Source organism: Pristiophorus japonicus, chromosome 1, assembly GCF_044704955.1.
Source record: "Pristiophorus japonicus isolate sPriJap1 chromosome 1, sPriJap1.hap1, whole genome shotgun sequence".
NCBI lineage: Eukaryota > Metazoa > Chordata > Chondrichthyes > Pristiophoridae > Pristiophorus > Pristiophorus japonicus.
The window spans coordinates 338,727,538-338,755,160 of NC_091977.1; the positions used below are offsets into that span (position 1 = coordinate 338,727,538).

Sequence of the window (27,623 nt, forward strand, 5' to 3'; positions counted from 1 at the left end):
GTGAGGTGCAACAATATTCACATTGGCCAAAGTTCAAACAAATATCTCTCATTGAGTTTACTGCTACAATTTAATTATCATTTTATATACACATTAAAGATAAGCAGTAGGCAAAACTAAAACGTGACCAATGCTGGAAATCAGTAATAGTCTTTACAAGGATGTCGGGCTCTGGAAACACATCCAAGGATGTTAAATGACAATCTGGAAAGAATTCCTGAGACCACCCACTGTTCACTTCTGGCACTGTGTTCAGCTATAGTTGGCAGACTTGATACAGATGCAATGGAATTATTCAAAGCAACAGTGATCTAGAGAGACTTAGGAGCTTGATCTGTTCTCATTGGGGGAAAGACCTAAGGAGGTGGAACATAGTTCAAGGTTTTAAAACCACAAAAGGAATTTAAAAAGATGACTATGTATTTTGTATAGAACCAAGAAAAAAAGAAAGACAGACTTGCATTTATATAACGCCTTTCAAGATCTCAGGACATCCCAAAGCGCTTTTCAACCAATAAAGTACTTTTGAATTGTAGTCACTGTTTTAATGTAGGAAAGGCAATTCTAGGACATGACTGGATGATAAAGGAACTGAGAAAAACTTAACTTCACGCTCGGAGTGTTTAAGTTATGGGATAGACTATCGCCATGGATAGTGAACACTAGTCTTCGGGCTTCAAAAAGGAAATATACAAATTTCCTGATTCAGCAGAGAGTTGGCGTAAGATAGGTTGCATTAATCAATAAGTTAATGGCAAGCTGATTCTTGCATTTATATAGCACCTTTCAGAAACTTGGGACATCCCAAAGTGTGTCACAGCCAGTTAAATACTATTTGAAGTGTAGTCACGTTGCAATATAGGGAAACTTGCCACCCAATTTGTGTTCAACAAAGTCCCACAAACAGCAATGAGATAACTGGCCAGATAATGTTTTAGTGCTGTTGTTGAAGAATAAATGTTGGTCAAGACTCCCCTGCTCTTCAAATAGTGCCATGGAATATTTAAGTCCACCTGAGAGGGCAGACAAGACCTCAGTTTAACATTTCATCTGAAAAACTGCACCTCCGATGGTGCAGCACTCTCTCAGTACTGCACTGGAGTGTCAGCCTAGATTTTTGTGCTCCAGTCTCTGGAATGGCACTTGAACCCACAATTTTGTGACTCAGAGATGGGGGTGCTACCCACTGAGCCACAGTTGACATGCATGTACAATTTTTCTATTTAAAAGCCAGCAGCCTAGCTTTTTATGTTCTGACATCGTGTTTCACAAAACTTGATCCTTATTTTCACCAGTAAAAAAATAAACCGACAAGAGATTTGCAAAAGAGAGAAGTAACCTCACTGCGAGATAAAATGAAGTGCAATGGACTGACCTTGACAATAACGAAGTAGTGCTTGCAACTCTCCTTCCTGGAGGATAGCTCAATTTTCTCCATGACCTGGCTCATTGGCTCACTGGCATAGATGTAAACCCTGGCCTGCAGACCTTTCTCTTTCTTCACTGTATCTGCTGTCAGATTGTAAATCAATTCTGCAATGAAGCATTGAAGTATTAGTCAGTGAGGTTAATAAAGCACATGTGTCTGAGCAATTGTCCCGCATTCAGGGACACTGAACAAGGACAATCTAGTTATGGAGGCACTTCAAAGGTAATGAGATTTTACTGACCATTAGCCTCAATGGAATCAGCACCGGTTAGTAAAAATACCGGTTTAAGATAAGTCACACAGAAGATTCCATGTTAGCAGTATATTTTGACATACATCTGATAACACACAGAAGCAGCTTGTATTTCAATCACATCTTTTTCTAGGAACAGGAGTAGGCCATTTAGCTCCTCGAGACTGTTTTGCCGTTCAATGAGATCATGGCTGGTCTGTGACCTGACCCCTCCTGAAAGGCCTGACTCTAATTTTTAAACTACGACCACCGGTTATCGCAAAGCGCTTTACAGCCAATGAAGTATTTTTGAAGTGTAGTCACTGTTGTAATGAATGCCCCCTTGTCCTACACTCTCCAAACAGCAGAAATAGTTTATCTGTATCTACCCTTTCAGTTCCTTTTAATATCCTGAAAACTTCAATCACCACACATAGTGGAAAATATCACTCATCATCTTTTATTTCCAAGGTCAATCCATGGTCAGGGGTCTGGATGAAGCTGGGATGAGGGGCAAGGGCATGTTGGAGACAGAATTTAGGTAGCACATGGGTTTCAGACCCAGTGTCATCAAATATTGGTGCAGATTCAAAGTTCCCACGCATCTAGCAGGACACATTAGTGGTCGCTGAAGAAAGAACTGGGTGGGAGACACGAGAAAAAGAGACAAACAGATGGACAGAGATACAGGGAAAGAAAGGGATAGACAAAAGACTGACAGAGAGGTGGGAAAAGACAGAGAGAGTGAAAGAAAGGGAGCAAGAGGAGAGACAAAAAAGAAAGGCAAACGGATGAACTGGCAAAGAGAGAGAGAGAGAGAGAGAAAGGGAGGGAAGTTGGAAGAAAGGGAGAGCGACAGAGGGAGATTGCGATCATCATCCCAGAGGTCAAGCATAAGTATGCAGTCATCTATTACTGCTTAAAGGGAAGTACATTTAGGCGGAGATTGTTTTGTGTTCAAAATTATTCCCCCAACATCTATGTTAAAAAAAAATTAAAATATTCATTTTTAAACAAAATGTCGCATTTCCTACCACAAAGATTGTTGGATTTCCATTGTTCCGAGAAGCTCTGGTAATAGCACTAAAGGGAATGAGTCACCTGTATCCCAGAGCAGCTTCATTTATTTTAAGAGAAGCCACAACTTCAGACCAGCCAATCCAATAGTTGTTAACTCTAGAAGAACTTACTGCACCAGGAATGAATGCAGAGCGCACCCTGCCAGTGGAATGTCTTCTTGGATTGGGTGATTACAGGTCGGGTTCCAGGCATGTGGGTGAAACTGCTCCCTGAGCTGCCATAATGACAGGGCCTGCCTTCAGCAGTTTAACTCTCTTAACAAATTGCAGGGCAGACATACTGCCATCTGAATCAATGTCAGAAATCAGTGCGGCATGAAGTGAGTGAAAATAATACACCGTATAATGTCATTATCCAGTGGCTGCACCAAAAAGGTATGTTGGTACCCGAGCAGTGGGCAACTAACTGATCAGCACATCATGAGACAGTGCCTGTTTTGTCCAATGCAGCAATGCATTTTCAACATTAAGATCTATCGAAACCTGCTTCCTTTTCCTCCTCGGGTTATTACTATTGAATCAATCCTCCCAGCGGTTTCTCCTTGAAACTCTCCAGCCTTGCCAGAGTTAATTGAGCGAGCTTAAAACTGCTTGTACCTTTACCTTACAAGATTGCTTGTGCCTACGGTTCCCAACATAAAGGTCTTGCACATTAACCCCGATCTAAACTGGCCACATATGCAAACACCCAGTAAAAACAGGAATAGATATTCATTGAATACCTTGAACAAAAACTCTCTCAGATGTTTCTTTCCTTTTAAATATTATTTGCCATTACAGAAAGCTGCATTAGGACTGTTATGAAAAGACCTGATAAGGCGGAGTTTGTTCACAGAGCACTGATGGATATCTTGCCTATATCTGGGTGGTTATCTTGGTGTGACAATTGTAATCATATGTGAAGCCTCCTCATGGAGATTGCCATCCAGATTTGTGCTGTATCAACATGAAGCAGCTTTACTTCTATACTGCTGAGAAACAGATTGTGTGTAATTTTACTAAAGCTCAGTTGTGCGAGGCTGTGGAATGCACTACCAGAATTAGTGATTGAAGCAAAAGCCATCCGTACATTTAAGAATAGGTTAGATAAGTTGTTAAAGAGATATCAAGAACATCTTGAAAATTTTCCACTGATCAGAGAGAGCCAGCATGGATATGTAAAGGGTAGGTCATGTCTGGCAAACCTGACTGAATTTTTTTGAAGAGGTGACTAAAATAGTGGACAGGGAAATATCTATGGATGTTATTTATATGGACTTCCAGAGGGCATTTGATAAAGTACCTCATAAGAGACTGTTAGCTATAGTTCAAGCTCATGGAATTGAAGGCAAATTATTGACCTGGTTAGGAGATTGGCTGAGCGGCAGGAGACCGAGAGTAGGGATAATGGACAGGTACTCTAATTGGCAAGGTATGACTAATCGTGTATGGCAAAGATTAGTGTTGGGCCCTCAACTTCTCACAGTATTTATTAATGACTTAAATGATAGGATAGAGAACCACATATCGAAGTTTGCCAATGACACAAAGATAGGTTGCATTGTAAGCAGTGTAGATGGAAGCATAAAATTACAAAGAGCTATTGACAGATTAAGTGAATGGGCAAAACTATGGCAAATAGATTTCAATATAGGCAAGTGTGAGGTCATCCATTTTGGACCTATAAAGAATAGATCAAGGTACTTTTTAAATGGTAAAAAGCTAGAAGCAGTGGAGGTCCAAAGGGACTTAAGGTCCAGGTACATAGATCATTAAAATGTCATGGACAGGTACAGAAAATAATTAAAAAGGCTAATGGAATGCTGGTCTTTATATCTAGAGGACTAGAATACAAGGGGTTACTAGTTATGCTACAGCTATGCTAAGCCCTGGTTAGACCACACCTGGAGTGCTGTGAGCAGTTCTGGGCACAAAATCTTAGGAAGGATATATTGGCCTTGGAGGGAGTTTACCAGAATGATACCTGAACTCCAAGGGTTAAATTACATGGGGAGATTACACAAACTAGGGTTGTATTCCCTGGAATTTAGAAGATTAAGGGGTGATTTGATTGAAGCTTTCAAGATATTCGGATAGAAACTATTTCCGCTGGTTGGAGAATCTAGGACTAGGGGACACAGCCTAAACATTACAGCCACGCCTTCAGGAGTGAAGTTAGGAAACATTCGTACTCGCAAAGGATGGTAGAAGTTTGAAACTCTTCCACAAACAGCAGTTGATACGAGATCAATTGTTAATTTTAAACGTGAGATTGATAGATTTCATGTTAGCCATAGCTATTAGGAGATATGGGGCAAAGATGAATATATGGAGGTATGTCACAGATCAGCCATGCTCTCACTGAATGGTGGAACAGGGCTAAATGGCCTTCTCCTGTTCCTATGTTCCTATATGGGAACAGGGGGGACACATGGGATTAGGACTAATTCTCATGTAGAAGATGAACACCAAATGATTAGGCTAAATGGCTGTTTCCATGCTGTAATGTATATGTAATTTCCTCCCACTGATGGCTCTGAGATGAGCACAATGGTGTCTCACAAGGGAGAATGGTAACGTGACACTGTTTTCATAAAATCAAAGGTTGCAATGTTCCATGTTTTTTGTTTTAATCAGAATTCCTGTAATTTAACAGGATTGTGTTTAGTTTTGCTTCCAGCTACCTTTATACTTTCCAGCTGTATCCTGCAACATGTTTTTGATAAGATGAGGGACATTCAGAACTAACAGAGCTACGCAGGTACGTACATTAAGATAAAGGCCACCTCTCCAGACAGAAGCAGAACAATAGATGTTCCTAATTTGTGTACAAGTATAATTTAATGGATATTAAAATAAAGGTAATTATTATAAATTGGGAAGAGTAGTGGTGGGGGCGGGGGGAGGGGGCTTGGAGGAAGGGTAGATAAGGCCTTTTTAGACTGTTCTTCGACTCCCACAGGAGCACTGGCTGTGTATCACCCCTCCCCCACATTCCTGCCAGCATAAAGCTCTATTCTTCCTCTAACAGAGGATTCTTCATTCTTGCTAGTAATTTCAAGTAGCCACACTCACTGTTTGAATTCCTGTGGCAAGGAAACCAAGGGTTTGCTTCTGGGTTTTTTTCATGTAATTTTCCTAAAAAGCAGTCACGGCACACATGTATTCTGAAGTCTGTTTGCAGACAGCAATTTGGGATCAGTTTTGCTACACTTCCAAGCCTCAGCGTTTGATGATCCACCTACTCCTACTTCAAAGAAATCAGGTGCATAGAAATTCCAGTACAGAGTGAGGCCATTTGGCCTGTCGTGTCAGTGGCTGTACCAGCTGCAGTTACCCATTCTGGATGGGGAGGGCTCAGGCAGAAATAAAAATAAAAGTGAAAATAGCCTAAGGGTGATGTTAGAATATTTTATTAATATAGTTTCAAACTTAGCTCATTACTTAGTTCCAGACACATTAGTAGGAGGGCGAGTGTCAGTGGAAGGGGGGAAGTTGAGACTTGTTATTGAATAAACCTCTTGGGCCTGACACCCCCACAAGTGGAAACCCTATCAAACCCCTTCAAAATTGTAAATACTTCTCTCTCGTCACCTCTAAGTCTTCTCTTTTCTAGAGCATAGAGCCCCAGCCTGTTCAGTCTTTACTGATCGTTGAATACTCTCTTTTCTGGTATCACCCTTGTAAATCTATTTTGTACATTTTCCCGTGCTTCTATATACTTTTTGTAATATGAAGACCAGAACTATGCACAGTACTCTAACTGTGGTCTAACCAAGGTTCTATAGAGGTTTAACATAACTTCCCTGCTTTTGAATTCTATTCCTCTAGAAACTTTTAAAAGGGAATTGGATCTCTACTGAAAAATATACAAGGTGATGGGGAAAAAGCAGTGGAGTGGGACTAATTGGTAGCTTTTTCAGAGATCCAGCACAGCCATGATGGACCAAATGTCCTCCTTTTGGGCCCAAGTTTCCACACGATAAAAAACGGGCGCCCCTCCAAGCTGGGCGCCCGTTTTTCGCGCCTAAAACGGCGCCTAAAAACTAAATCGCGATTCTGGAGCGCCCTGCAGCTCCTTGTCTGCCTGGCGTGGCGCCCAGGGGGGCGGAGCCTACACTCGCGCCGATTTTGTAAGTGGGAGGGGGCGGGTACTATTTAAATTAGTTTTTTTCCTGCCGGCAACGCTGCGCGTGCGCGTTGGAGCATTCGCGCATGCTCAGTGTGAAAAAAACATTGGCACTCGGCCATTTTTGTAGTTCTTTGTAGCTGTTTAATTTTTGAAATTTTTTTTAATAAAAGCACATTGCCATCAGCACATCTCACTGCAGCCTTCTCACTGTCTCCTCCCCCCCCCCCCGGCGGGAAGAACGGGCGCCTCCTCTCCCCCCCCGCGGGAAGAACGGGCGCCTCCTCTCCCCCCCGCGGGAAGAACGGGCGCCTCCTACCCACCCCCGCGGGAAAGAACGAGCGCCTCCTACCCCCCACCACGGGAAGAACGGGCGCCTACCCCCCCCCGCGGGAAAGAACGGGCGCCTCCTCTCCCCTCCCCCCCCCCCCCGCGGGCAGAACAGGCGCCTCCCCCCACCTGCGGGAAAGAATGGGCGCCTCCTCTCCCCTCCCCCCCCCCCCCCGCGGGCAGAACGGGCGCCTCAGGCTGACTGCAGAATTCTCCGTGCCTGAAGCACTTTCACACAGGTAGGAAGATGGTTTATTTAATCTTTTCTTTGCTTATAAATGTTTATTCAGGTTGGATTTATTTGTATAATATTTGTAGAAGTATAAATAAGGATTTATTATAGAATTTAATGACTTCCCTTCCCCCCCACCTCGTTCTGGACGCCTAATTTGTAAACTGCGCCTGATTTTTTAATGTGTAGAACAGGTTTTTTCAGTTCTACAAAAATCTTCACTTGCTCCATTCTACTTTAGTTTGGAGTACGTTTTCACTGTGGAAACTTTCAAATCAGGCGTCAGTGGCCGGACACGCCCCCTTTTGAAGAAAAAATTCTGTTCCAAAGTAGAACTGTTCTACCTGACTAGAACTGCAGAAAAAAAAATGTGGAGAATTGTGATTTCTAAGATAGTCCGTTCTCCACCAGTTGCTCCTAAAAATCAGGCGCAAATCATGTGGAAACTTGGGCCCTTTGTGTTGTGTGATTCTATTCTATGAAATGATCCCCAGTGCTATGTTTGCACTTTTTATGGCTTTGTTAACCTGCATTGCTACTTTTAATGGTTTATGAACCTGTATTGCTAGATCCCTTTGCACCTCTACCCCATTTAGACTTATTTTCTAAGGTGTAGGTGGCCTCCTTATTCATCCTACCAAAATGCACCACCTCACACTTAACTATATTGAAATTCATTTGCCATTTACATGCACATGCTGCAAGTTTGTTAATGTCTTTTTGTATTTTGTCTCAACCTTCGTCAGTATTAACTATACCCCCCTATTTCATGTCATCCACAAATGTTGCTATGGTTCTTCTGATCCCTGAGTCCAAATCATGGAACAACAGTGGCTTCAACATCGGTCCCTGTGAAACACCACTTCCCACCTTCTATGAGTCTGAGTAACTACCTTTAACCCCAATTCTCTGATAGATATATCCTCTCCTTTCGGGTATCTTCCTTGTAAATCTTTTTGGCACTTTCTCCAGTGCTTACATAAGAACATAAGAACTAGGAGCAGGAGTAGGCCATACGGCCCCTCGAGCCTGCTCTGCCATTCAACACAAGCATAGCTGATCCGATCATGGACTCAGGTCCACTTCCCCGCTCGCTCCCCATAACCCCTTATTCCCTTAACGTTTAAGAAACTGTATTTTTGTCTTAAATTTATTCAATGTCCCAGCTACCACAGCTCTCCGAGGCAGCGAATTCCACAGGTCCACAACCCTGTGAGAGAAGAAATTTCTCCTCATCTCAGTTCTAAATGGGAGGCCCCTTATTCTAAGATTATGCCCTCTAGTTCGAGTCTCTCCTATCAGTGGAAACATCCTCTTTGCATCCACCCTGTCAAGCCCCCTCATAATCTTATACGTTTTGATAAGATCATTTCTCATTCTTCTGAATTCCACTGAGTAGAGGCCCAACCTACTCAACCTTTCCTTATAACTCAACCCCCTCATCTCCGGAATCAATCTCGTGAACCTTCTCTGAACCACCTCCAAAGCAAGCATATCCTTTCGTAAATATGGAAACCAAAACTGCATGCTGTATTCCAGGTGTGGCCTCACCAAAACCCTGTACAACTGTAGCAAGACTTCCCTGTTTTTATATTCCATCCTCTTTGCAATAAAGGCCAAGATTCCATTGGCCTTCCTGATCACTTGCTGTATTTGCATACTAAACTTTTGTATTTCATGCACAAGTACCTCCAGGTCCCGCTGTACTGCAGCACTTTGCAATCTTTCTCCATTTGAATAATAACTTGCTCTTTGATTTTTTTTCTGCCAAAGTGCATGACCTCAGACTTTCCAACATTATACTCCATCTGCCAAATTTTTGCCCACTCACTTAGCCTATGTCCTTTTTCAGGTTTTTTGTGTCCTCCTCACATATTGCTTTTCCTCCCATCTTTGTATCGTCAGCAAACTTGGCTATGTTACACTCGGTCCCTTCTTCCAAGTCATTAATATAGATTGTAAATAGTTGGGTTCCCAGCACTGATCCCTGCGGCACCCCAATGGTTACTGATTTCCAACCCGAGAATGAACCATTTATCCCAACTCTCTGTTTTCTGTTCGTTAGCCAATCCTCTATCCATGCTAATATATTACCCCCAACCCTGCGAACTTTTATCTTGTGCACCTTGTCAAATACACCACATCCACTGGTTCCCCTTTATCCATGCTGTTCATTACATCCTCAAAGAATTCCAGCAAATTTGTCAAACATGACTTCCCCTTCATAAATCCATGCTGACTCTGCCTAAACAAATTTTGCTTTTCCAAATGGCCTGCTACTGCTTCTTTAATAGTGGACTCCAACATTTTCCCAACCACAGATGTTAGGCTAACTGGTCTATAGTTTCCTGCTTTTTGTCTGCCTCCTTTTTGAAATAAGGGCGTTACATTTGCAGTTTTCCAATCTGCTGGGACCTCCCCAGAATCCAGGGAATTTTGGTAAATTACAACCAATGCATCCACAATCCCTGCCGGTACTTCTCTTGAGACCCCAGGATGCAAGCCATCAGGTCCAGGGGCTTTATCGGCCTTCAGTCCCATTATCTTACTGAGTACCACCTCCTTAGTGATTGTGATGGTGTTAAGTTCCTCTTACCCTATAGTCCCTTGACTCTCCACTCTTGGAATATTGTTAGTGTTCTTTACCGTAAAGACTGATACAAAATATTTGTTCCGAGTTTCAGCCATCTCCATGTTCCCCATTACTAATTCCCCGGTCTTGTCCTCTAAGAGATCAACATTTACTCGAGCCACTCTTTTCCTTTTTATATACCTATAGAAACTCTTGCTATCTGTTTTTATTTTTGTAGCGAGTTTACTTTCTATACTATTGTGTAGCCAGTTTGTCAACCATTCTGCTACTTGTCCCCTGATTCCAGATGATCTGACTTTAATCATGAGGTTACTGTACAGAACCTCAGCAAAGGCCGTTTGAAAGTCCACAGGGAGAGAAATTCAGCAGCAACCCGTTTGGGGCGCTCACTTTTAAAAGTAAAAATAACTAGCGCCAGGCACCAATCTTTTTCTACCTTTAATAAATTTGGGATTAGCGCTCCAGGAAGGAAGTGGAGCTCTAAATCAAACACTCCACTTCCTTCCTGGAGCGTAAGAGGCAGCAGGCGGAACAGTAGGTGTGCAGTGCAGCACACTGGGCCGTGCAGTGCTGCCGCGTTGAAAGGCTGTTTCCCTCCATTAAAGGAAAGAGCCATCGCTGCAGGCTCTGCAAAATAAATAAACTTACCTGGACCCCGACGACAGCCGTGATCCGGCCCGATCAGCCCGATGCACTGCAGCAGAATGCCGGGTTAATCGATCGCGGGCGGGACAGGAACCAGCAACAAAACCTGAAAGAGAGGATTTACATTTTTTTCCCCACTTACCTCAACCACCTCGCTTTTAAGCAACAGCCCCGAAGTTCCCGGCCTCCCGATGAACAACTCCTGCATCGTCCGGCGATGCTGCAGGGGACGGAACGCAAGTTCGGGTCCAGGGCGCTATCGGGGTGATGTGCACGGCGATGACGTCACAATGTCCTGGCAAGGGAGATTTGGCAGCAACGCCGTACCGCCGCCACAAATCTCTCGCCGAATATAGCGGGAGTCGATGATATCACCGCACCCGGTTGTTATCGCCCACCCCGGAGGCGATAATGGGAGGCGGTAAGGAGACCAATTTCTAGGCCCAAGTACATTAGATACATGTATATTTCAGGTTCCCCCAAAAAATCAGGAAATAACAAAATAAAAATACATGAGAAACGTAAAACAAGCAGTGCGATAAGTTAAAATGAGAGAAAAACAGCAGCAGCGCAAAATTGTAGGGTAAAGTCTGTTGCCCAAATAAGAGTTCTACACAAAAATGCACACAGCATAAGGAATAAAACAAGTGAATTAGAAGCGCAAATCCAATTTAACGGGTATGATGTAGTGTCCATCACTGAGACCTGACTACAAGCTGGGGAGGACAGGGAGATAAATATTCCAGGTTGTACGGTTTGTAAACAGAACCAGGAAATTGGAAAAGGAAGAGGAGTAACAATATTGATAAAATACACTAATACAACATTAGAAAGAGGGGATATCACAGAGTGAGCAGACAGTAGAAACTGTCTGGGTAGAATTAAGGAATAGAAAAAGACTCCTGATAGCAGTGATGAAGTAGCGGGATGCATGTGTACAGAGATCAGAGAAGCTATTTGCTAAAGCAGTGTGGTTATAATGGGATACTTTAATCTTCATGTTGACTGCGAGACGCAGAACAGCTAGATTCCCAAAGGCAGTGAATTTCTTGAGTATACTCAAGATAGTTTGCTGAAACAATGGCCCCCATATTAATTCGGAGATGTGCTGGGAGCAGTGGGAACAAGGGAATATGTTCAGCGCGTCTGTCAGTGGCATTTTAATACAGCCAACTCATTATCATTTTACTACTGGGTTTAGTGTCGATTGTGCGGCAGCAGGCATGATGAGGACCTGCATGATGCGATCTCAACTCCAGTATTGAAAGGGCTGATCCAAAGATGGAATTTGGAGGAGTTTGGAGTTGGAAGCAAGAGAAAATAAAGTGTGATAATGGATTCAGGATGCTCAAAGGCTGCATCCCAGTTTAATGACACCTCCCTTGATGTACTGCAGGTGGCTGTGAGGAGCCAGAGATAGACACTCTTTCTCAGCAATGGAAGAAATCTGCTGCAGCAACAAAGGAGGTACGGCTTGAGGTGGCCCAGGTCAGCAGCAGGAGCTTTGTGCCATGTTCTTGGATTCAGTGCTGAAAGCACTCTAATGACCTAACCAGATCAGGAAAGGTGTGTACAGTTGCACATTCACCTACATACTGCTGTATGCATCACCCCCCGCCCATCACTCTGTCTGGTCAAGCCTACTCTATCACACCAATCCTCACACCCACTTACCTTGCAAGTGCACCCATTGCCATAATGTCTTCTTGCATGGATAGAGTGGCCAATTCCGTGGAACTTCAAACACGGCAATGAAATGAGTCTATGTATGCCTTGAACACGGCCATACACACTCTGGATGCCAACATGTTTTCCACCTGAAATAGTATGACAGATACCTTAGCCTTGGCCTTACAGTGCCACACTGATCAGCACCAATGTTCTCCAGCAGAGTAGCAGCAATGAAGTATGGCTGGCCCATGAGAGGGCTGATGGCGAGAGGGATGATGGCAAGAGGGGACATGGAAGTGGAGACTCCACTCCAAGTGCTTCCAGTTGTTAGCCATTGCCACGCCCCCACCCACCCCCTCAGTCAGTACCTGCCAAGTTGCCTCGTATCCAGATGGCTGAGTGTGACCCTGCACAGGTTCAGTAGAGCAGTCCTTGGTGGGGCCCTCCTGGACTCCAAAACCCAGTGGTCATCGCCCAAGTGCATCTCAGCAGTCAGTGCAGGGGTGTGAGCAGCCTGCCTCTACCTCTGTTAAGCCACAGGGGTAGGAAAAGGAAGAGTAATGCTTTGTAGTTGCACAAGGGTGTATGAGAAAATGTTATGTTGTGAAGTTTCCATTCTTTATTGGAATCACATAAATTTTATTAGTTTGCACCACTTTCCCGTCTTGTCCATTCTTGGTTGCTGGGTGGTAAGTCACCTTCTAACTTACGTGATGATGAAGTGGAAGACATGAACTGATGGGGACCAATTGGGGAATGTGCAAAGGGTAGTTGGTTGTTTGAAGGACTGTTTTGTGTCAGTGGCATTGGGGGGGTGGGAAGAGTGGTTGTGGCATGTGGTTCTGACATCGGTCCACTTGTGCAACCTAAGTGAACCTTGCATTGATAAGGGTATCCATGGCATCCCAGGCAGCAATTTGAGCAGCTGGTGCTGCATTGCCTTCAACACCTTCCTCCTCCTCATCAGAATCGTCCATAGATGATCTGTGCTCTGCGCCTTGTTCCTCCTGCAGGTCCAAACCTTGCTGCTGTGCAATGTTGTGCAGAGCGCAGCGCACCACGACCATTCTGGATACCCTGGCTGGTGCATCCTGAAAGGCACCTCCAGATTTGTCTCGGCACCTGAAGCGCATCTTCACACACCGGGCAGTCGCAAGGCATTCACTGTAGCGCTTCACTGGTCGGGTTTCAGACGGGTATCATCGGTCAAGTTTGAAGTGCGTAGGCCTTGCTCCTAGCAGCCACCCCTTAAGTGTGCGTGCAGATCCAAAGAGGTCAGGGAGCTGGGACTGCCGTAAGCCGAAAGCATCATGGCTGCTCCCCGGGAATCTGGTGCACACCTGCCGAAATATTGTCTTGTGATTGCACACCAGCTGCACATTGATGGAGAGGAAGCCCTTGCAGTTCACGAATACTCCTCGTTGATCTGGGGGTGCACGGATTGCCATGTGTGTGCAATCGATGACCCCCCTGCACCTGTAGAAATCCAGCCAGAGCTGCAAACCTGTGAGCACACTCATTCCAACTGCTGGTGCAGTTCACATAATTTCCGGCCCTGGCAAACATCCCATCAGTCACACGTCTTATGCATTCCTGGATCGCCAACTGGGAGATCCTGGAAGAATCGAGAGGCAAAATATTTGAAGGCAGTGGTCACTTTAACAGCTACTGGTAACCCGTGGCCAACAGGTCCAGCAGGGAGCAGGTCTACTTCTTGGAGTCTGCAGATGTCTACCACCACCTGATGTAATAACGCGAGCCTCGTGAAGCACTACTGCTCCGACATGTCCAGGGAACTCACCCTGCGAGCTGTTCCCCTCTCTGCTGTCCAGCTGCAGCTCTCCCAATTCTGGTGGTGCTTGTCCAATCGAAGGCAGCCAAGGCACCACCCGTCCTGCTGTGATTCAGAAAACCTCCAAAGTGTAGAAAAGTACGGTGAACAGACCCTTTCCCACTGGTAGGTAAGAAAGCAGCTGTGAGTACAGAGCATTTATTGCAGTATTTCCATGAGTTTTAATCGGCTTCCTCAATTGCCATTGTGTTCCCGCCTTGCTTTCTTTTGCAAGTTTAGGAAGCCCGGGAAACCCATGGGTGCGATCTTTAAACTGTGTTGAAGTATCACTCCAACTGAGTGATTACCATATGTTAATAGACAACCCACTGTTAGAAATCAGGGATGCCTAAAAATGTAGAAAACTGTTACGAATGTATAAAACTGATACAAATGCTGTGTTTAAATCATTGTGTTGAACTGAAGACGGAATGTCTATACGAATCAAAGAAATGCTTAGAAATGGAGGGTATAGCTCTTTGTACTATATACAGTCTCCCTGTTGCTAAGCGATTATCAGGGATGTCTAATCTGCGACATGCAGGCCGTGATCCTTACTGACGGATCCATTACAGACTCAATCCATGTCCGGACCGGGGTCAAACAGGGCTGCATCATCGCCCCAATTCTCTTCTCAATCCACCTCACAGTCAACAAGCTCCCCGCTAGAGTGGAACTAAACTATATAACCAGTGGGAACCTGTTCAACCTTCGTCGTCTCCAGGCCAGGTCCAAGACCACCCTAACCTCTGTCGTCGAGCTACAGTACGCAGATGAACTCCAGGACATAGTCGACGTATTTACTGAAGCCTACGAAAACATGGGCCTTAAGCTAAACATCCGAAAGACAAAGGTCCTCCACCAGCCTGTCCTCACCGCAAAGTACTGTCCCCTAGTCATCAAGATCCACGTCACGGCCCTGGGCAAGGTGGACCATTTCCCATACCTCGGGAGCCTCTTATCAACAAGAGCAGACATTGATGACAAGATTCAACACCGCCTCCAGTGCGCCAGTACAGCCTACAACCGCCTGAGGAAAAAAAGTGTTTGAAGACCAGGCCCTCAAAACTGTCACCAAGCTCATGGTCTACAGGGCTGTAGTAATACCCACCCTCCTATATGGCTCAAAGACATGGACCATGTACAGTAGACACCTCAAGTCACTGGAGAAATACCACCAACGATGTCTCCGCAAGATCCTACAAATCCCCAGGGAGGACAGACACACCAACATTATCGTCCTCGACCAGGTCAACATCCCCAGCATTGAAGGACTGACCACACTTGATCAGCTCCGCTGGGCAGGCCACATTGTTCGCATGTCAGACATGAGACTCCGAAAGAAAGCACTCTACTCGGAACTCCTTCACAGCAAACCGAAGGTGGGCAGAGAAAACGTTACAAGGATACCCTCAAAGCTTCCCTGATAAAGTGCAACATCTCCATTGACACCTGGGAATCCCTGGCCAAAGACCACCCTAAGTGGAGGAAGTGCATCTGGGAGGGCGCTGAACACCTTGAGTCTTACCACCGAGACCATGCAGAAATCAAGCGCAAACAGTGGTAAGTGTGTGTGGCAAACCTGTCCCACCACCCTTTCCCACAATGACTGTCTGCCCCACCTGTGTCAGAGACTGTGGTTCTTGTATTGGGCTGTTCAGCCACCTAAGGACTCATTTTAAGAGTGGAAGCAAGTCTTCCTCGATTCCGAGGGACTGCCTATGATGATGATGATGATCTGTTGTTTTTAAGTTAAGACTTGAATCTTGTTTATGTATTTTATGTATAATGCGAAGGGTAGAGTTTGAAATTACCTTAGCAAAACTGCTGGTGAAGATAATGAATGGAAGTTGTAGGAATTAATGTAAACAAAGGCAGTTTGCTATGGTCTTAAAGACTGGTTAAGGTGACAGTTTTCTGCTTTGGCCTCATGGGATCAAAGAGAGGATCAGGAAGAGAGAGAGGAGAGAGATTTCTATAGGAAGAAACCCTGGGTTAGTGTAAACAGTGTGACATGTGACCAAAATCGTAAGACAGCTTTAAGGCAGGTTCTTGAAACAAGAATCGAGACAACGAACTAGAAGTCTCATTGGATATTAAGTTTTTAGGGAAACCTTGATAGATCAAAAGGTCTCGCCTATAGCCAGGGTCAGGTCCACCCCTTAAAAGAAAAGAAAAGTAACACTTAGAGATCTGTTTAGGTAGAGGAAAGGTAGAAGTTGGGCTGGTCGGACACTCTTCGAGAGTGATCCCATTCTTTACCAAAGGCGGCGCTGGACAAAAGGAAGAGAGACTACAAGCCAGAGAACTGCTCATGTGCGCCAGCTGTTTATCCGATCGGGATGGATGTTAACTATCTGTTACAGTTGTATGTTTTTGCTATACAGGTTGAACCTCCCTTATCCAGCACCCTCGGGACCTGGCCTGTCCCGAACGAGGGATTTTGCCGGATGAAGGGTGGTCACGTGTTTGGGTGGACTGCGCCTTTAAGTTCTATTGCTGGAATAAGTATGTGTGTGCGCTGATTGGATGGACTGACTGTCAGTCAATCAGTCAGCCAGCCAATCAGTGTGCAGGAGGCCTCAAAGAGCTCGCGGGCCCCGAAGAGCCGAAGGGGCCCGAAGAGGCAGCGGGCCCAGAAGAGTCGGCGGGCCCCAGCGGGCCCTGAAGAGTCAGTAGGCCGCGAAGAGTCGACCCGACCCCCTGGAGGGAGCGCTGTGGGGAGTAGTGGCTGGCCTAAGGACCGTGGCTGCAGGAGTTCCAGCCGGGCGATGAGAAGGAGGCAGCCGATTGAGGAGAAAGATTATATTGGTGAGTAGGACTTTGACGGTCGCGTTCTGCGCATGCGCCACCCAGCGGCCTGGACTGGTCCCGGACGAGGGGTGGTGCCGGATAAGAGAGGCCCGAATAAGAGAGGTTCAACCTATTTAACTAATGTGTTATATTCTGTCTTAAACTCTGACTAAACACAATATATCCACTAGATTGGTTTACAGTCGATCCTGATTATTAAAGTGAATAGAGATAGCCTTAAACTGCCGTATTTCTAACACCACCTCTCCAGAGGGGGTTGTGCACAATCAGCCGAACGTGCTCAAGTTAAATACAGACATTGGCGGTTGGAATCGGCTTCCTGACATACTCGCAGTTTTGCCAGATTTAAAAGCCCACCTGCACCCAAACCCAAATCCATCCTCCTTGACAGATTGCAAGTTCCGGGTTTTCATGCATGCGCAGAGCATGTGGAAACCTGGAACCTGCGGGGCCTTTTACAAGGCTTACGATGGCGTTCGTAGGAGAACGGAAAATCAGATCCTTATTTCAACTCTGATTCAGTTTTTTCACACCATAAAGCTAAGAAACTTCTCCCAGCCAGTGCTTCTGATTGGATAATCAGTATTCACTGGAGTATATTTTATGATCGGTGAACTTTAGGTACAAATACTTAGTGCACTTATACTATATTATTGTGTGTTATTTTTGGAAGATATTAATCCATTTAAAATGAAGGAGTTAATCAGCCTTAAAATAGTGCTAAGCATTCATTCCTGACATTTGCCAATTGGAAAGTATGTCCAACTTTTTCAAAAATTATTTAAACATTAAAAGGGAGAGACCCAAGAGGACTCTCTAACTCAATTAAACTTTACAATTAGTAAAATTCAGCTCAACAGTTTTAATTTTTATTGAACTGTAACTTCTAACCATCTAGGTGATGGTTATTCGAAACCAGATATTTGCTCCTGTCAGGGTGGCCAGGAAAGAGCAGCTTAGTATTTTATTCCCACAGTTCTGGAAGTGTTGGGAGATGGGTTAGAGAAAAAGTGATACTGAGTGGTTCAATCTTAAGTCAGTCATCCAGAAAACACCATGAGTCCATCAACTAGCTGCGTAGCCAACCTGGAAAATGTTTGTGAGAACCAAAAAGAAAATGAACATCACAGAGAAAGTAATCATCAGTCTGTTACCTATTTTACCCGGGACCTGCTTGCCATGAAAGCGGAAACAAGTTGTGACGTTTAGACAGTTGACTGGCTGTATGCCATCGTGGCACTGCGGAGCTGTGATGTTAATAGAGCCCGGAAGAAGGATGGTGATCTCCACAGTAATAACTGGACGAGCTCTGGAAAGGAGGAAAAATATGAAAAACACGTTCAACATTAGATCAATAAATCAACTTCCCTCTTCCATGTGCCTTGGGTAATTAGCATTTCCCAATGCACCGCAAAATTAAATAGGTGCAGAGGCCCAATAGATCAGGGTTCCACCCCCAATGCACTACCCTCATTTTCTCTTGGGTGCCCTGTGCCTTTCGGGTATCCAGTGGATGTCCATAGATGAAAACCTCTTTCATTTTTCCACCCTCCAGAAATAGATTTTGTCATGTATGCAATATTCGCAGTTCATACACCAAAACGCCACCAGTGATGATGAGGGTTTTATTAAACGGTATCCCAGTACGCATGGAGCTGGACACTGGGGCCAGCCAGTCACTCATGGGCGTTCAGCAATTTGAGAAGCTATGGCCACTTAAAGCCAGTAGACCTAAATTAGCACGTATTGAGACACAATTACGGACTTACACTAAAGAAATCATTCCGGTGCTAGGCAGTGCAACGTTGGCTGTCACACACAATGGGTTAGTGAATCGGCTGCCGCACTGGATTGTCCCGGGCAATGGTCCCGCACTGTTGGGGAGGAGCTGGTTAGCCGAGATGAACTGGAAATGGGGGGGGGATGTTCACGCAATTTCATCTGTGGAGCGAAGTTCGTGCTCACAAGTCCTACAACAATTCGATTCACTATTCCAACCTGACGTCGGGACTTTCAAAAGCACTAAAGTAGTGATACACATCACCTCGGACGCCAGGCCAGTGCACCACAAAGCCAGAACGGTGCTATGTGTGATGCGGGAAAAGATTGCGAGCAAATTGGACCGGCTGTTGAGAGAGGGCATCATCTCGCCCGTTGAATTCAGCGATTGAGCGAGCCCCATTGTTCCCGTCCTAAAAGTGGATGGCTCTGTCAGGATCTGTGTCGACTACAAGGCCACCGTCAATCGGGTATCCCGATAAAATCAATACCTGCTCCCGAGGGCGGAGGACCTCTTCGCCACGCTGGCAGGCGGCAAGCTGTTCACCAAGTTGGACCTCACTTCAGCCTATATGACCCAGGAACTGGCCGACGAATCTAAACTACTGACCACCATCACCATGCACAAGGGACTGTTCGTATATAACAGGTGCCCATTTGGCATTCAATCAGCGGCCGCGATTTTTCAAAGAAACATGGAAAGCCTGCTTAAATCCATTCCTGGAACGATCGTATTCCAGGACGACATCCTCATCACGGATCGAGACACCGAGGAACACCTCCACAACCTGGAGGAGGTGCTACGCCGACTGGACCGGGTAGGCCTGCGACTCAAGAAGTCTAAATGTGTGTTTTTAGCTCCTGAGGTTGAGTTTCTGGGCAGGAGGGTTGCTGCAGATGGGATTCGGCCCACTGAATCTAAAACAGAGGCGATTCGATGAGCACCCAGGCCCTGCAACACATCGGAGTTGCGTTCAGTCCTGGGACTGTTGAACTATTTCGGGAACTTTCTGCCAAACTTGAGCACGTTGTTGGAGCCACTACACGTGCTCCTGCGTAAGGGTTCGATTGGTTTTGGGGGACTGTCAGGAACGGGCTTTTGATTGGGCGCAAAACCTACTTTGTTCAAACAAGTTGTTGACCCTGTACGACCCCTGTAAAAAATTGGTTCTGACATGTGATGCATCGTCCTATGGGGTTGGGTAGAGGTGTTGCAGCAGGGCAATGCTGAGGGTCAACTACAACCTGTGGCTTATGCCTCCAGGTCGCTCTCTCAAGCAGAGCAGGGATATGGGATGGTCGAGAAAGAAGTGCTCGCATGTGTCTATGGTGTAAAAAAAAATGCATCAGTACCTCTTTGGTAGGAAGTTTGAATTAGAGACGGACCACAAGCCATTAACATCCCTGTTGTCAGACAGCAAGGCTGTCAATGCCAACGCATCAGCTCGCATACAGCGATGGGCTCTCACACTGGCTGCTTATGACTACTCCATCCGGCACCGGCCCGGCACTGAAAATTGCGCTGACGGGCTCAGCAGGCTTCCACTGGCCACAACTAAGGGGGCAGCGGAGCAAAACACCAAGATGGCCATGGCTGTCAATGCCTGTGACAGCGCAGGCTCCCCCATCACAGCCCGCCAGATCAAAATCTGGACAGAGATCCTCTCGTATCCCTGATTAAGAAATGTGTCCTGACTGGGGATTGGGCGCCCGCACATGGAGCATGTCCTGAGGAGGTCAGACCGTTCCACAGACGGATGGATGAGCTCTCCATCCAAGCCGACTGCCTACTATGGGGCAGCCGGGTAGTTATGCCCCAGAAGGGCAGGGAGGCATTCATCAGGGAACTCCACAGCGAGTACCCAGGCATTGTGATGATGAAGGCTATTGCCTGGTCACACGTTTGGTGGCCTGGAATTGATTCAGGCCCGGAATACTGTGTTCGCAGGTGCACGACGTGTGCCCAACTGGGTAATGCCCCCAGGGAGACCCCGTTCAGCCCGTGGCCCTGGCCCACCAGGCCATGGTCACGCATTCATGTTGACTATGCGGGTCCATTCATGGGTAAGATGTTACTTATTGTGGTAGATGGTGAATTCATGCACGTCATCCACCACCTAGGAAAGCCTATGTGCGATCTTTGCAACCCATGGCTTGCCGGATATCCTGGTTAGTGATAATGGCCCATGTTTCACAAGCTACGAATTCCGAGAGTTTATTTCGGGCAATGGCATCAAACACCATTTGACTGCGTCGTTCAAGCCAGCCTCCAATGGCCAGGTGGAACGTGCGGTCCAAATCATTAAGCAAGGTATGTTCAGGATTCAAGGACCCTCCCTACAATGCTGCCAATCGCGTCTCCTGCTGGCCTATAGATCCTGACCGCACTCGCTCACAGAGGTCCCGCCCGCAGAGCTACTAATGAAACGAACACTCAAAACTCGGTTGTCCCTCATTCACCCAGTCCTGACCGACATAGTTGAGGGCAAGCGCAAGTCACAAAACGAGTACCATGACCGTAATTCGAGGGAGAGATGTATAGAAATAAATGATCCTGTATTCATCCTCAATCATGCCATGGGGCCCAAATGGCTTGAGGGCACTGTAATTGCCAAAGGGGGGAATAGGGTCATCGTGGTAAAACACAACAATGGTCAGATATGCCATAAGCATTTGGACCAAGTAAAAAAAAAGGTTCAGCATCGACACGGAGGAACCTGAAGAAGACCATGAGATGGAGCTCACAACACCGCCAGTGAACGAGCAACAAAAGCAATGAGAAGAATGCACAGTCCCTGAGGTCAGCCCGGACAGGCCGGAATCACCACAGGTGACAGACACTCATGTCAGTGTCCAACAACCAGACCCCCAACTGCAGCGCTCCACGAGGGAGTGTAGACCACCTGAAAGACTAAACCTATAATCCCAATAAGACTTTGGGGGGGGGGGGGGGAGGTGATGTCATGTATGTAACCACAATGTAACACCAATGTATTACTGTATACACTCAACCTAGATGCACACCTTGACCACAAGGGGTGAACTTGTGGGAGACACTCCTTACCTGATCTCACAGGTATAAAAAGGGAGGTCCCACGCAGGGTCATCATCTTTGGAGTCCTGCGAATAAAGAGTTAAGATCACAGAGTGACCTTGTCCCCAGAATGTGCCTCGTGTGGTTTCATACTATAGAGTAAGGACTTTACAGATTTTATGGGAGAACTAATCTTTTTTCTAGACTTTTATGGTCAGCAGTTCCCTTTCCCTTCAAAAGGATCTATTGTAAGGAAGGGTTTCGAAGCAATGCTAAGAAATGCAACATGGTTCTCTTTTGCTGACTTACTCGAGCAAGATTTCAAGAAAGATGAAAAATCAACATAAAAAGAATTCTCGTGTGTTTCAATGCTTTTATAATGCTTAAGGTATGTTAGAAAATTCCAGTCAAATACTACAACAGTAATTTCTCAAATTTCTACTGCTCGCCATTTTTTTGTTATTTTTAATTCTCCTCTTTAGGTTTCAGCTTCAGCCAAGAGAGCAGGCAACCTACTACTATCCCTTTGCCAAAACAGCCTGAGCCGATTTGCTTCAATGTTTCAATCCACTCTTGTTGAAAAGTGCTCGGCTTCAACTAAGCACCTTTCCCAGACCCCTAGTCATGATCAGGAGCTTTTATATTTTGGGGGAGTTTGGGAACAGACGGCCATTTACTGCCTTAGGGCACAGTGCTTTACTGTACCAATATCTTGCCCCATTGAGTCACCTAGAAGTCTTCACTTTATAATTAACATTGATGGATGTTGTAAAAGTACTGATGCTAAATAATTTGGTTCTCCTGTCATCAATGATATTGAATTTTACATTTATATAGCATCTTATCACCTCTTCAGAACGTTCCAAAGCATTTCACATCCAATTTTTGAACTGCAATCTTGACAATTCCTGTACACTAATTGAGATAAATGACCAGCTGATCTGTCTTTATCGGTGGTAATTAAGGGGTGAACGTTGGCCAAGACCCTTGGAAAACTCCCTGCTCTTCAAATAGTGCTAAAGGTCTATTCCATCCACTTCAATAGGCCTCAATTTAACATCTCATTCATAAAGTATCACTGCCCTCAGTACTGCACTGGGGGTAGGGTTTGAACCCACAACCTTTTTACTCAGGAGCAAGAACATGGATTGGTTGGGCCGAATGGCCTATTTGTGCGCCACCAACTGAGCTAAGCCTACATGTAAGGTTATAGGCTTTCCCTAGCTGCTCAAGTATTGCGAACTTGATTCTCACACATGCCTATCCTGTGGAATTGAAATTTAGTTGTGTCAGTTACCATATGGATTGCTTGCTTAAGACCTCCTGATCATAGCGTGGCAAAGGCAGTGGTCACCCAGATATCTGTCCCACGCTCACCCCCAATGGCTGAGTAGGAATGAGCAACTTGCAAAGGGAGCAAAATTGGCTGTCAACACCAACAAACTGAGCAAGTTTCGGTGGCAGAATTTATACAGCCACAAAGAGGAAGTAATAACAGCAACAGTCATCTGCTGGGTCATTAGCAGGCAGTCCTTTCCTTCAGCAAGTTGTGTGCTTACACTTTTACATGTGATTTTCTCCCTGCCAACAGCAATACACACTCCTGATCGGAACTGGGCTGTTTATCTTTCTTTCATCGTGTTTACTGCTCTAGCACCAGTTTCTCAGTTTGAGAATAGCTGGCACCCTTGAAGCTTCCCTACAACAGACCCACGCCTGTTATGCCATGTCTGTGGATCTTGGCGGAGCAGCATCACAAGAACAAGGAGAGCAGCACTAACAGAGTGGGCTAAAGCTTTAGAGAATCTTAGCAATGTATCAATAACACTTGGCAACCTGTCTATTATTCTTGGCAGCCCTCGTTGTTGAACTACTGTCCAGGATTTGAGTTTTATTTATATTACGTATTGGTTCACTTTAACTGGTTCTTATGATTATAAACTTTTTTCCCAATGCTTAATTTAAAAAATGTGGCTTTATCAAAAAGAGACAGGGATGGAGAAAGGATTGTGTGTCAATCACACCTGGCTGATTATACGTGTGCGTGTATTTTCAAGAACATTACATATTTAGCTTCTTTGCTTTTTACATTTACCTGCATGTTAATGTCAGGTCAGTTTCATAAACTCAAAATCAACCAGTTAATATTATTGATTTGACAACTTTTAGTCCTGGTTACTTACTAGTTAGCTTCCACAAGTTTTAGTTTCGCTCAGTGGTAGTACTCTCACCACTGAGTCAAAGGTCATAGGTACAAGTCCCACTTAAAGGCGTGAGTACATAATCTAGACTGATACTAAGGGAGTGCTGCATTGTTGGTGGAGCTGTCTTTTGGATAAGGTGTTGGGTGGACGTAACAGATCCCACGGCACTGTTAGGAAGAAGAGCAGGGGATTCTTCAGATATCCTGGCTCAACGAACATCACCAAAAAATAAATTATCTGGCCATCCATTCATTTGTTGTTTATGAGACCTTGCTGCATCCAAACTGTCAGCTGTGTTTGTCTATATAACAGTGGCTGCACTTTAATCCATTAGGATGTTAAGATGTTCGTAGGCTGTAAAAGGTGCCATATAAATGCAAGTTTGTTCTCTCCTAATGAAGTAATTTGAGGAATCAATTGGAAGACAGTAAATGAAGCAAATCCAACACTGACCCTGAATTTCCTTCCTATCTTTAGCACTTACACCATTACTAAAAAGAAAAATGCATTTATATTGTGCCTTTCACGACCTCAGAATGTCCCAAAGCGCTTTACAGCCAATTATTACAATAAAAGTGAAGGAGGGATTCATTGGCAGAGGAGCAACACTCATCTGCTAGCGCTGTGCCTGGGAAAGTCTTGCTTTTACCCCACTACTGCTCTCTGGGCAAGTTACACTGACAGAAATCAGGCACAGCTGCTTCCCATCTGATTTGGGTGAAAATGAAGAGCTTCAGGGGCCAAAATTACCCCCCTCCATAAGCTCCATTACCGCCTCTAAGAAGCGGGAATTGAGCGGAGAGGCCTTACTGACCGATGGCAGACAGATTGGCCGACCCATGCTAAATTGCCCCCGGGCCAGGAGCACCACCTGTTTTCCCGTCGACCCCTTACCAACCGACAGCGACCTCCTTTCTGACCCCTGCATAGAATTGCCCTGCGGGAGCGGCGTCACCGTCGGTCGGAGCCACTGACAGTTTTCACCAGCGGGTCCACCCTTAAAGGGGAGGTCGTGCTGCCAGCGACTCCATGTTTTTTTTATTGTTGGCCGACTGCCAGGTCGGGCCGACAGTTATGTCCCCGGGTGCTAGGCCGCTGGCCCGGCCGAAACCCTCCCTGGTGGCCCAGTGTTTGCCACTAAAGTGGCTGCAGAGTTCGCAGCAGCCTCCCCTTTAACTGAAGGGGGGGGGGGGACGTTGTGTCAGGTAAGCATGGCTCTAATCACTTCGAACGATGGCCGTTCCGACCCACCCTCATTTCCGCCGCGCCGCTCCGATCGGAAAAAAAAATAAAGTGCTGAATTTCGCCGGATTATCTGCCCCATGTATTACAAAACAGTAAGTGCACCCATTTGGGGTAGGGGGCAATTTCGGCCCCTCAGAGTTTTGAAATGGCCCCAAACTGTGCTTGCTGATTTCTGGCTTCATCGACATTTTTCAAACCAGATTCAGCTTTGCACATTGATACTTGCAGTCGATCTCCCTTCCCCCGCAAAAGTGCTATATAGTTTCAACCTAGCCCAACATTCTGTATAAAAATATAAGTTAGCCAATCCTCTATCCATACTAATATATTACCCCCAACCCAGAGAACTTTTATGTGGCACCTTGTCAAATGCCTTCTGGAAGTCCAAATACACCACCCCCGACCCCCACCCGCCCTTATCCCCACCACTACGGCCCTCCCTTATACTCAGAACAGCTCTGGTAAAGGTATGGCATTCTCCATGGGCCTACCTCATGGAGAGGGAGAAGTAAGAGTAGGGTGTTGAGGTGAGGCCCTTCAAACCATGTCTATGGGTAAACAGAGGTCTCTCAAGGCCCTCTCAGAGGAGCTCTTCAAAGGGTGTGATTGTCCAAGGATACCTCTGAAAATCTATGTGCCATTCTTTGCAAAACATTTTCAACCTCGCTCCACTCCAGAAATGCTCTGTGTCACTTTAAAAGTGATCATTGCCCTGATTTTTTTTTTAAAAAGCACTTGTTCCTTTTATGATGCCATAGGGGATCCATGCAACATCAGCCAGGGAGTAGTCAGGGTGATGTTTCTTTAGTGTATGTAGGCACCTTTAGTAATGACTCCACGAGGCAGGGTATGATACTTAAACTGTGTAGACCTGCAGTCCTTTATTTGTAGCTCCTGAGCGATGACAACAAGCTGTGAGTTCACTTTTATACTGGGTTAACTGCCGTGTGCAGGCAACCCCTAGGTCTCCAGCAGCAGCACCCTCTGCTGTACCGGTGAGGTGTGTACAGTATAAGGATACATTCAATGTGGCATGCCAGTGTTACAGACATCACACAGTAAACAGGCATGCATACACAACAATACTCCCCCCTGAGCATTTTTCATATCCAAGTTGTCATGCCCAGGGGAGGTGATCAGTGGTGGGCTATGGGAGGTTGTGGTGAGGGTTGTGTGGTTGCCAGGTGTGACCCCTGTGCTTGAGGCTGGCCTCGTACGTTTCCCCTCCCTCACACACAAACCAAGTGGGTGTCACTGTTGTGGGATCCCTTGGGGAGGTAGCCACGGCAGCAGTGGGTGGTGTGTATACACTGTGATGTGGGTAGTTGTGGGGTGGTGGGCAGGGCCACAAGACTGGGTGGGCTCCTTGTCCACCAATTGGGATGAGGGTCAGGTCATCCCAGGGTTTGCCAGGGAAGCTAGAGAGTAATGGTCTCATGCTCCTGGTGTTGGCCCTGGTGGCCAGGGGCTGTAGGGCTGGTCTGGTGCAGGTTGCCATTGGTGGTGGCTGGGCTGCCCATTGACCACTGTCCCTGTAGTGGGTCTGCTCCCACTGCCTGTGTGTGTGTCCTGCAAGGCGCATCACATTCGTTCGAAAGGTCCAGGCTACATGGTCAGGTAGCCTGCTGGACCTGGGGGTCTCCCACAGGGGTATTGCGTTGGCATCAGCATGGTCCCTGTAGGACCCAATGTCCTTTGGCAGTGTCCTACCGGTATATATGACACTTTGGCTCTGATCACACATAATCGAGCATGCATTATATATTCTAGCATTTGCATCACTTTGGCTGTCCTGGTTTCAACAGACATGGCTACATTAGGCATTTCACAATCTCTAGCATTACTGTTAAGCATAATAAACTTGTTCTTAACCTTACTGACACCTGTATTCATCTCATTAGTCGCATTAGTTAAACCAGCATCACAATTCATGGTTACATTGAATACATTTTCATACTTGCACCCTTTAATTGCATCTTTAGCTTTAAAGTCCATGTACTCAAATAGTTGAAACTTCCCCTTTAAATTTTTTTGGTTACCGGTCTCCTTTAAGGGAGCCTTCAAATCCGATTGGCCGCTCGATGTCACATGATGCTCCTCCATGTTCACTCGTGGCATGGCGGAGGCCATTTTGATTACAGGTTCTGCTGCTTGTGGTGCTGCAGCCATTTTGTGGTCTTCCTGCAGGCAGGCTATGGTGGTCTTTTCTTCCATAGCGCCACTACGCCTGATGTGGACCCAGTTCATCCAATTCCTGCCCAGCAGCGTGGGACGCTCACCGGCTACAATCCACAGGGGGAGTTTGTTCAACATGCCGCCCTGGGAGACCTGGACGTCTACACTGCCAACAATTTGGATTTTACCTTTGGTATAGGTGAGAAGCTTTGCCTGGACAGG

General features: G+C 45.9%; 1 protein-coding gene across 2 annotated transcripts in view; it reads right to left on the bottom strand.

Moving 5' to 3' along the window:
* Positions 1 to 27,623, bottom strand: part of itga9 (integrin, alpha 9) — a 499,978-nt gene that overhangs the window by 313,366 nt on the left and 158,989 nt on the right. For both annotated transcript variants that reach the window (XM_070889429.1, XM_070889419.1), the window contains exons 14-15: positions 18,119 to 18,273; positions 1,376 to 1,533 (exon numbers count right to left, since the gene is read on the bottom strand). In XM_070889429.1, coding sequence (XP_070745530.1) covers positions 1,376 to 1,533; positions 18,119 to 18,273 — 313 coding nt within the window. The remainder of the gene's footprint in view (positions 1 to 1,375; positions 1,534 to 18,118; positions 18,274 to 27,623) is intronic.